Below are 11,556 nucleotides of genomic sequence, written 5' to 3'. Positions count from 1 at the left end.
CTGAGGTAGTACTAAAAAAAGTACCTGGTAGCGGGTCCCAGGAACTTTTTTTTGCGATGGAAAACTAAAAAAGGCGAGTAGAGTCGAGTAGATACCATCATAGTGGAAAACCGCCAAAAGTGGATCTACTTTCGGTTCTGGAAACACCGTGGAGCCTATGAAAACACGCAGTGGTGTTTTCATATCTGCAGGAGAAGGAAACAACGTTTTTCTTTTCAAAAGTCGACTGAAACTGCTCCCTCCTGCCAAAACGGGGGAGACTTTTTCTCCGGTTCCACTGACGAGCAGAACCGGACCCGTTTTGTTCCTGTGGAGATCTATGGACAGAAACAAAAGGACTGAACACACACATATGGCTTGAGGTTTATTGGGCAGAGAAATAGGTGTTTATTGATGTTAATTACCGCTAATGCTGTAAATTGTGTAATGGCAATGTAATTTGGATTAATATTTGTGCTACTGCTGCATGCATGATTTATTAATCTGACTGGACCATCGAGTCCAAAATGTTTTGCTGTGAATGTATCATTTGATCACGATACTGTTTATATGTTGTGTTTGAAAGCTTGGGTAAAACTGTGCTACCCTGCTAAACCCCGTTCACAGAGCTTAGTTACTGTACTGAATGAGAAAGTGATCACTGTCAGAACCTCGAAGATCAAGATTCTTTTCTTTTTAAGTGTGTTTTTTTGCCCCCTCACACACACGTGCCATTCTGTCCAGCGGGGCTTGCCAGCCGACGTAGTCACATGAGAACTGTGCTCCGTATCATGTCCTTTTATCTACAACACGTTGTGAACAGGTGTTGTGAACACCTAACACTGTTAGCCACAACAGTCACATCTACACACACACACAACCACGTGCACACAGGTGCGTTGAATAGTTAAAACCTATTGGTGTATTCATTGTAATAATCGCTTGTTGAACACAAATTCACCCTTCTTCTGTTACCTTCAGAGATACAAGATAGATTAATCCAATTAATTAAGATCTGTATTTTAAAGGGAACAGTTCAATAGTGGTCCCTGGTTCTAGGGTGGTGACCCGTTTTGATTGTGTGTCAATGTTGTAAAGTTGTGGCAGTGGTGTTGTGTTTATACAACTGGGCCTGTCACAATAACAAATTTTGCTGTACGAGAAATTATTGAGATAAACGATAATATTGTCGTAGACTCTCAGTCTCTGATAACAAAAAATGCACTGGAATAAAAACAAAAAAACTATAAATAAAATGGAAATGAACCTGCGTTGTCTTCCTGCCCACTATGCAATATTTATTTTTTCAATGTTTTCCCCCTTTTTTTGGCGTTATTGTTACTTTTTACGTCACCCCCCCCCCCCCCCCCCGATGTTTTTTTTTTACTTTTTTCGTTGTTTGTTACTTTTTTCCACGGTTTTTTTTTCACCCTTTTATGCTGTTTTTGTCATTTTTCCTCTACACTTTTTTACGTTTTTTCCCCCCCCCAACGTTTTTTAATCTTTTTCAGTCATTTGTCACTTTCTTTTAACATTCTTTTATCAATTTAATTTTCAAATGCCATTGAATAAAAATTGAATAAAACATTTAAATTCAAAGAAAGTAGTGAACTGATCATTTATTTTACTTGTAAAGAGCGTCATATGGAACAATCCACGTAATAGTTTTGGAAATTTTTGTTGATAGAAAAACAAATTTCTGATGAAAATGCCACGGTCATTCTATCTTTCTTTTTAATAATTCCTCCAACTCCAAACTAGCGTTTTCTCCTCACACGGCTCTTTTGCTGCACTCTGTGATTGGCTACGGCAGGAATCCCGCCTCCCCACACTGAGATCATGCAGTTGACAAGTGACAAGAGGGCTCACTCGTTATTACACTAAGGAACCGAGTTTGGTCATCCAGTCTCTTTGGTAGAGCGAGAGAGACGAGGAAAACAAACAAGTATGCAAATAGTATTATCGCAGCCGGAAAAATTATCAACCTCATTTTTATTTATCATTTCATCATTTTTTTATCATCAGTGATTAACTGATTTATGGACTTTTGCAACAGGCCTATATACAACTATCTTACAAATATTTGGTTTTGAAAGGAAAGCCATGTTAAAGTTGTTGGTATGTGTTTTTATTTTATTTAAATTTATTTGCAGTTTGCACAGTAAAAAATATTTTAGATTCTGTAACATGTTTCATGTATTCTCCTTCATATAGTTATTATAAGCTTTTAGTAAAATTAAGGACATTAATGTGTTGTTGTTGTTTTTTTACTGTCTCTTGACAGTAAAATAGGCCATTATAAAATTACATAAAAGGTCCAGTCAAGCAAAAAAAGAAGAAAATACTGTGATATACTTTGAAACCGCCAGAATCGTAAAAAGCACAGCACTAGTGTTGTGTACCTTTAGACACATCCCTTTTAAATTCACCAATAATGCTCCTGGGGCTCCAGCCTCAAATATTTTCTCAAAAGCCAAGAGTCTTTTAAGCCGTCTTTCAGAGGCTGTAGCGGGCTCCGTTTAAGCGCTAGAGTGAAGGTACTGTCACTTCTATTATGGTGTATTTTAATATAACTGCATACTGGGGTACCTAAACAGTCTTGGAGTTGTGTCCAACTACAAAGATGAGACTCTTGTAAATCCAATGAGCCAAATTGTATTCATGTGTGCTGATGTTTGTCCACATATGAGCCATTTCATTGTAGTGAGACTATTTTCTGAAACTCGACCTCACTGTATAAATGCCCTGTTGTGAACTCTTGAATAATCACAGCCTCATGAAACTTTACAACCACAGACTGGGGGGCATTCAGAGGATGTGTGTACTACAGTCAGTATCACAGTATTTTTTTTTAGATTATTCACAGGCTTATTCTACTATAAGTATATAGAATATCCAAAACAATCGTTCAATGTCATCAGGTTTAGCTGCTAAAAGCTTTGATTACGAACTCCGATTCTCCACTGGGCGCCTCTGTGCTGCGTTCCGGCTTCCTTCCGGTTTTGTACCATCCTGCGCCACGCGCCATACCACACCAGGAGCATCTCAGAAGTGGGGCGTCTTGTTGCTCAACTCAGATTTTATTGTCTCTACAAGTACTTTACAGCACCCTTTCATCTATTAAGCTAGTATCTACCTTCCACTCCAAGCACTCCTGCAATTAAACTCCATGCCTTCTCTTTTCTGGTGAAAAGATCACAAAAATCTGTGATGTCGTATTAAGTTTTTACACCTTCAGGATGAGTCTCTCGTTGTCTGTGGTGATGTAAAGGAGACATATATACGATTTTGGGTGGTGTCTTTGGGGTAATTAACTGGATACTCTCGCTGTTGCCCAGCTGTCCAATTTGCCCTTGGCTCGTGTAAAAATAGACCGGCCGTTTATCTTTATTCATTTTTGATTCTGGGATGCGCCGTGGTGCGGCTTGTGGAATATCAAGCATTGACTTGGATGACAGCGATTGCTCGGGGGGTCGCAGCACCTCCGGAACGCAGTGCAGACGCCCCCAGTGGAAAATAGGTGTGAATGGTTTGCTTGGCTCCACAACATCGTACAATAACGTTTTATGAAGGGAATGCATTAAACACCTACATAATCTAAACTATTTTTATTTTGTAAACTGCATAGTAAAATAAACTTACCAACAACACCAACAATGTTAACATTGCTTTCTTTTCAAAACAAAATAGTTGGAAGATAGTTGATAGAGATGGACATTTGAGTTTCAGGTTGATTTGAATGTGCTTACGGTTGACAAACATAAGACATGTGCATTTTGTGGGAATCAAACAAAATAAAGACAATTTCTGAGCAAGAGCAACTTGTGAGTTATTTGCAGTGCGGTGTGGTCACACGTTGATCTGGCTGCTTTCTCATTTTAAGAGACTCTGTGTAATGTCTGAGTTAATATCAAGCCGTGCCCACCAGCTCATTACGATGTTATGGCGTGCTGCATTAGACTGCTTAGACTTGTACATTTTTCCACTAAAAAGGTAGCTACGGGTTTAAATCCAAGTTATTAATTCATCTTTTTTTTTTTTACTTTTAAAGGGGATAAATACTTTTCTATGTGACATGTTTACGTAAACAGTCTCTGAAGACAAATAGGTGTATTCAATGAAACGTATTATAGACATAAACAGGAAGAGCAACGCTGTCTTACGCTGTTTTCCTTAACAGCAAGCCACGTTTCAAACTAATTAGCGTTGTTGTCCCTACGACTGTTACTGCGTAGCGATCATAGGCGGTGTATAAAGATGTAGCGATAGACGCTCACCAGATCTGCTGTCATTGCTTCAATTGGAGGACAGAAGTTGCTCCCCGTTTCCCCACTTTTTGCCACAGCTGATAAATTCTCCGGACTTCTTTCAGCGGATTGATTGACAGCTGTCCTCCAGAGTGAACAGAACTGCGTATGTGGCAACGGTGTGTTATACTTAGCGATGGTCTGTTATCAAGAAAATAACGGACCGCATTCTACATTAGAATTCAACCGAACCACGTAATAATGTGTTATAAAGTTACTACTGTTAGTGAGAGTTCTCAATTAATTTGCTGATTACTTAGGCCTAACGCTCTCCACGGCACTGCACCGGTATTGCAGTATGTGAAAAATTCATAGAATTTGAAAAAATAATACCGGTATGACCCGGTAATACCGCCCAGCACTAAGAGGAGCCCATATTATTATGGGATAGATTCAAATGTAGATTTGTCAGTTAAGACATTCATTATGTGAACTCTAATCCAGCATAGTGTAACAAAAACAAATTAAATTAAATTAATATTATATTTTATTATATTAGGCCTATTTTTAGGTGGCAACACTTGTCTTCTGTTTCAGAATTATAAAGACAGTTAGACAGGGTTTCCAGCAGCCCTTTGCAGCTAAGGCAGCCACAAGCAACACACACCAGAATCTACCCATGGGAGCAGGCCTGGCAAACCCGGTTCCTTTTAAGGATTAGGGTTATTCTGAGTCACTCACTAAACTGAACCGGGTTGTGCGAGTCACTAGGAATAAGAAAACTCAGTCCTACCGCGCACACCCACTCGCCACCTCATGCAGCTGCTCAGAGGAGAGCCAATTTAGTCATGGAAAAGAAATCATTTTGGGCCAGACTGTTTATTTATTGTCTTAACTTAGTGCAACCTAACCTAATAGGCTCAATGTACCTTGCTACAGATCCACTCATAGCCGGCTGATTCGCGCGATTGACTGACTCGTGAGTTGTCTGTGAGGCAAGCCTGAACCACGACCCGAGGCGAGCCCGAGCAGCGGCGAGCTTGCAATGTTTTGGACTGTCTGCTCAACACTAATTGCATTTATACACCAAACCTACTAGCTAGGCTATGTGCAGAACATTGTATGTTATTTCAGAAGTGAAAGAATGGTTTTTGTTGTTGATTTGCTTTGCTCTGAGCTCAAGGAGAGACTTCACTCGCTTGTCTGAATCAGGTCCACTCATAACAACGTAGCCGGCTGATTCGCGGAATTGACTGACTGGCGCGTGCATCAACTCACGAGTCATTGAGCGAGGGCTCATGAGTAGTGATGGCTGAATGAAGCTTTGTGAACCAGTGTCTTTATTTTCTGAGCACACTAGATGGCGCTCTCTGTTCAACAATAGGTGGAGAATATACTGAATTGCAATGCCTTACCGGACATTCAACACCAACTTGAGCGTCTAAAGTTCCCGGAAGTCATTCATTTTCAATGGAAGTTTCTCTCAGCTGCAAGGAGCGGCAAATCTTTCTGCGCTGAGCTTGTCGAGCGTCAATCAGAAAGTTGACATTTTTTAACTTTATGGTAATGAGCTATGACGCGGTAAAGCGGCAGGCAGCGGTTAATACCAGCCACCAATCGGAATATGGACTGGCTGATCCCTCTGCTTGCTCTGACTGCATGCCACTACGGCTCAGCAGCTAACGAGCGAGCGAACTGCTAACAGACTTAGCTGCGACCAATTAACAATACAACTTCTGTCATTATATATGTAACTTATAAAGGTTTCTAGTGGCAGTGTATTGGCCGTGGCTGCGTGAGCTTCTCCCGGTTGAACAGAGGCCGCCGCCACTTCAGAGAGGCCAACGCGTCAAAAATCTTCCCGTACTTTTTAAACAACCGTCCTCGGCGGGGCGGCCAGAGCTTTTTTGCAGCTCAAGTCAGCTGCAGTGTGTACGTACGGTTAGGCCTTTCTCTTAAAACCAAAAGCACCATCAAGTGGGCTCAAAAAGTAAAGACACTGGTTCACAAAGCTTCATTTGGCCAGCACTACTCATGAGTCATTGAGTGAATCCCATGGTCGGCGAGCTTCCAGCTCTAAGTCCGCGGGTCTTGTGGAGTTGCGTTTGCCTACAAAAATGTTTGCAGCTAAGATAGCTAGGAGTAGTAGCAACTAATGTTGCAAGAGGTGTGTGTGTGGCGCTGTTATCATTTTAGATTGAACTGTAGTAAGACTCAACTGATCCAAGCCAATGATACTAGAGACTCGCGGGTCAATGGGTCAATTTAAAGACTGGGGTTAAAGATCAGGTTTACATGGGAGCCTGCCTCCAGTCTGCCCCAAACATCTGGCTCCGCTCCTGCAGCCTGCAGACAGAAGCAGGGGGGACACTACTGCAGTTAGGAAGAAAGAAACTTGCACTTTGCATCACTTCTGTATTTTACTTGCTGTTAATGTATTTGTTTTCACTTCCTGGAGCTCGTTTTTTTTTTTTCGTTTTCAGCACGTTTCCGTTATTGTATTGGTGTGGGATTTACGTAATGTTTTTGAATTGAAATCGTATCTACAGCGGCAGCACGCTTCTCCTAATGGAAGTGTTTTGGGCGTTTGTCCTTGCCGGCCACCGTGAATAATACCGAAATAAAAAGTACTTCAGGAGTATGGAAAATTATACGGAATTATATGTACAGTGCAACCAGATTACCTGCGAAAAAAAAAAATCACTTGAAGCTAAATCTCCAGACATAAACTATCGCGACATAAGGTCCTTATTAGCCAACTCACCACATGGCTGAGGAGGCCAGCGGACATCACGAGAGGGTTTCACCGCTTCTTCGGCTGTAGGTGGCCGTTTGACACTGATGTTGTGCTGGACTTCCTGATTCCACCGTGCAAACTTTCCGACAGCAGGACACTACACGCTGTGTGTCAAGTTGGACAACGGACGCATTTCCGGTAATCTTTTCAAAATAATACCCGACAGCTCACTTGATTAAAAACAGCGCTTCCAGATAAAACATTTCGAAATAAAACCTGTCAGCCAAGGAAGATTGTATGCAAGAGCAATTTAACTAATAACGAGTGGAAATAGGTGAAGTAATGTACACTTTTTAGTGAATTATAAACAAGGTTAGACATCGTTTAAAACAGATAAACCACAAATTCACATATTGGAATGGTTTTTTTTTTTTTTTAATATCCACAAAATAGAAAAATAAAATAAAAAAAATAACGAATAGGTCAAACCATCTTATCTGTAGGGAGGAAAAATTGCTTTTCAAATAAAACATTCACAATCTTTTGTTTTTGTTCTGTAGTTTTGTTCATTTAAATCCACGTTCACTACTGTAACAATAGTAGCTATTATGTGAATATAACAATTACCCTTGGATGAAATGTCAATATCACATACCATCGGGTGGCATTCCATGCTTCCATATACTCTAAAAATAACATTAGATACAAATTAATAAAATGCTCTGTCATATCATGTACAGCATGTTCTTCCTCTTTCCCCGCAAGCATTTGGTTTGTGCACAGACATTGCACATGCATTTATTTGGCAACTTGTGCATGGCTTTCTTGTATAAAAGATACATTCCTAAACATCAGGTGCAAATAATGACAAAGAAGGTGCATTTTTTATTTTTTTTTATTCAGAATTTCTTCTTAAATACAAAACTAATGTGAGAAAAAATGCAGAGACAGACTCGTTTCCCGGGCCGTGTGTGATAATGAACAAGCACTCTAACATATGTTGGGGGGAAAACGTTGTACCCTATCCAACCAATGATAATATGCTGCTGTTACTGTACTGACATGGTACTGGCGAGTGACAGGAAACGCAGTTCCATCCAACCTTCTCTCCTCAGAAGAGAAAACATTCATATAAGAGCACAGCAGGTTAAACTGAGCGCTTGGAATTAGAAACAAAAACTATCTGCATACAGCACCTACTCAATACTTACAAAAATATTAACAAAATTCTTATTCCTGACATTCCCCCATTGTCAAATGCAAGATTTGATGAGATTTCAATGGAATTCTCATGCCAAATCCTAACATCCTTAATTTACTATGTTTTGTGAAATTCTATATTGCTTTAAGAGCTGGATGAGGCATTAAACAATGCATCCTCATTCATACTGCAGTATTTTTGTACACACCTCAGTTAGGGTTTGTCCCAGCCAGTTGACAAAGTACCAAACATTCTCTCATCTCTTTCCTATTTGTATAGTAAACAAGGGCCCATAAATACTGCGATTGCCCTGGAAGGCTGGGACACTAAAACGTTTTAAAAAAGAATAAATTGATTAAATTCTGGAAGGTGAGCAGTGGGTCTGCGCCCTACATTTAGGGACCATATCTTTAAGGTTTATTGTTGACGGTAGAAAGATCATTTTCACACAAAAGAAGCACTAGCCCTCAGAGTGTTCAGCCACATCTCATTGGCTTCATCAGCAGTTGAAGTTCCTTCGGTCACTATCTCATATAGAATTTTGTTCACTTGATAATAAATTGTTGCATATGGAAAGGAAATAGTTACCCCTGTCTTTGTTCAAAGATTAAGTATCTAAGTCACTTAGGAAAGTATGAGTGAGAAGGCATAAAAAGAGAAGGTGCAGCAGGTCCACTCCATGACAACGGATGCAAAGAATGGATCTGAACACTCCATTACAAAGAACAGAACACTAGAAGGGGGGCACGGGGTGGCAGCCCGCCCCCCCCAAAAAAAAATATGTTGCCTTCCTGGTGTGTTCCCACCCTCCTCCCCCAATCCATAGGGCTAGAGTGCTGTCAATCTGACATTTGTGATTTCTCTTGGATCAGCGCACTGTCACACAGCTCCCTGTTGTGCCAATCTTTCCAGACCTTGTCACATGGCTCATTAATGTTTTCATGATGACTATCCACAATTCAAAAACCATGGAACCAGCACTGGAATAGTTTCTTTAAAAAATGTCAGACTGAGCCTGTAGAAAATGTGTATAATAGTCAGACATACAATTTGTTTAAAATTAAAACAAGTAAAATTACTAATGAATGTGATGTTCCATTTAGCAGAATTACATTGTGTTTTTCTATCCTGTCCAATATTTCCTATATTTCTATAAGCAGTTTTTCTTTGCTGTATTCTCCCCCTGACTGATTATTAGATGATTTTAGTTTTGGTATTTTCCTAGAAAGAACTCGCTTTGCTTGGTACTGATTATGTGTAAAATTGGAATTCCAATGAAAGAACTGCCCCAAGTAAATATTCATTCATTTTTCATTTAATATTGGAAACTTTATTCATCATTGACTGGAGATACATTTTACAGGTGTGCATGTTCAGCTGAGCTGCTGTGGTCTGAGTTAAGTCAGTTATTTGTGTAAATGTACCAACTGAGTACTGTCTCTATTTTCCCAATATTACTGTAGTACCAAATCACATATATTTGTCCGAGGGAACTTCTGAATAAATTATTGGAAAATTATTAGAAAAATAAAACCTGTAAGTAAAGCCTTGGCAGTCTTGTATACTGTCATCATTGAAGCCTATTGTCCCCTACAGCGTATCATGGGAAAGGTAAACGTTGATTCTTGTTGTGCTCTGATATACCGTATAAACAAAATGACATATTGGCCTAACCCTAACTCAACATCAAGAGTGTGACTAAAGACAAATAAGGGAGTCTGTGCATTGGAGAAAGTTATGATGTAATGGGCAGTGCAGAGCACTGGACATCTTAGCCAGCTCTTCTCACAGAGTTTCACTCAGTTTGATGGTCACTGCTTTTACTTCTGAGTACTCAGCCAGAGCATATTCCCCGCTGAGATGACAGAGACAACACAAGGCAGATTAGGAAATAAACAGGGAACAATTAAAGACTTAAATGTGAAGAAACAGCGCTGATACTTACAGCTCTCGTCCGTTGCCTGACATCTTATACCCTCCAAAGGGAGTCTGGGCATGAAGGGCGTTATAGCAGTTTATCCTTAACAGAGAGAAAAAGAGAGAAATGGTTTGATTTTACTTGTCGACAGCTTAGACTTTAACCTTTATTGTTCCTTGTCACGCACAATTATATTGATTGGTTCAGTGTCTTGCTTAAGAACACTTTGACATGCAGATAAGAGGAGCCGGGGAATGAACTGCCACTGTGTGGTTAGAGGAAGGCCGCTCTATCAGCTTTCATTTATTAAAGGTTCCATATCCTCCTCACTCAGTGTGTTCACATGCAGTTTAAAAAAAGCAATTATGTCCGGGTTAAGGCAATACCTCCATTTCTCAAACGCCATGTGAACACCTTATCCCGGTTAAAATCGGAGTTCTCATAACCCGGTTCACAGAGGTAGAGAACTCCTACAGTAACCAGGGTACTCCATGTATACACCTTAACCGGGCTATTATCAGTTTAAGCATCTGTGCATGCTCCAACTGCCCTTCAATCAGACATTCTTCAATCAGACTGCGCTGTGAGTTGTTGTCATTACCATACAATAAAACCCGAATCATCAGGCCATCGGCAGCAAAGAACCTGTGGTCCATCTGTTTTACTCCCTGCCGAGGCAGCAGCGGACATCGGGGGATGGCTTAACAGATTGTCCATCTCCGGGACTGTCAACGATGTGTATTGGCAAAAAAGTCGAGGGACTGAGCAGCCCCCAGTGTGGCTAACGTTAATGTCAGTTAGCTAGCTAACAAGGTTAGCTTGTTAGCATTCTAATTCCACCTGACACTGGTTACAGATAAAGTTCTAATGAGCCAGACTCGTTGTCAGTCATCTGGCTGGAAAACTGTGCTGTCCTACGCTGAGATAATGCAAATTAAACATTAAGTTGTGAAATTTGACTAATTTAGTGATCGGTCTTTGTAATTTTGACATAGGTCAACAGGAAGAAAAACTGTGCGTTGGCAGAGCACCACCTACTGTACCGGAGGTAGGGTTATTATTAGTCATTCTCCCCATTCTTCCCCGATCATGTATACGGTGAGAACTGGCATAACCTGGTTATTCACGTAACCATACTCCGGTTACTGCTGTGCATGTAAACGCGCTGACTTTCATACTTGGATTTTGGGTTTCTACTAGAACATTTTCTTTTTACATTCACTCTTTATTTTTCTTATACTGTCTGTCTGAATAAAGCCCAGTCCTCTAATTGGTCATCGTTTCTGGGTCTTCTGAATCTGCTCTGTCTGCGTCTCTGCACCGTCATTGCAGTCAGGGCAATAGCTGTAACGGCACTGAAGCAGCCCTTTCTTCCTATATACATTCTACGTGCCATTGATTCAACAAGGTGCTGAAAGCATTCTTTAGAAATGTTGGCCCATATATATATATATATATATTTATATATATATAT

At 40.3% G+C, this 11,556-nt stretch overlaps 2 protein-coding genes across 3 annotated transcripts in view; both read right to left on the bottom strand.

Moving 5' to 3' along the window:
* The window catches only part of lrrk1 (leucine-rich repeat kinase 1), a 199,978-nt gene extending 192,817 nt beyond the window's left edge, over positions 1 to 7,161 (bottom strand). For both annotated transcript variants that reach the window (XM_032511829.1, XM_032511830.1), the window contains exon 1: positions 6,991 to 7,161. The gene's annotated coding sequence lies outside the window, so the exon portion shown is untranslated. The remainder of the gene's footprint in view (positions 1 to 6,990) is intronic.
* Positions 7,162 to 7,840: 679 nt separating this feature from the next.
* The window catches only part of aldh1a3 (aldehyde dehydrogenase 1 family, member A3), a 32,359-nt gene continuing 28,643 nt past the window's right edge, over positions 7,841 to 11,556 (bottom strand). Inside the window, exons 12-13 of the mRNA XM_032511844.1 lie at positions 10,110 to 10,184; positions 7,841 to 10,019 (exon numbers count right to left, since the gene is read on the bottom strand). Of these exons, the coding sequence (XP_032367735.1) occupies positions 9,950 to 10,019; positions 10,110 to 10,184 (145 nt within the window). The 3' untranslated portion in view covers positions 7,841 to 9,949. The remainder of the gene's footprint in view (positions 10,020 to 10,109; positions 10,185 to 11,556) is intronic.

The sequence above is a fragment of the Etheostoma spectabile genome, unplaced genomic scaffold (assembly GCF_008692095.1).
Source record: "Etheostoma spectabile isolate EspeVRDwgs_2016 unplaced genomic scaffold, UIUC_Espe_1.0 scaffold48, whole genome shotgun sequence".
NCBI classification, from domain to species: domain Eukaryota; kingdom Metazoa; phylum Chordata; class Actinopteri; order Perciformes; family Percidae; genus Etheostoma; species Etheostoma spectabile.
The sequence above is the reverse complement of the archived record's forward strand: the minus strand, read 5'-3'. Positions and strand labels throughout refer to the sequence as shown.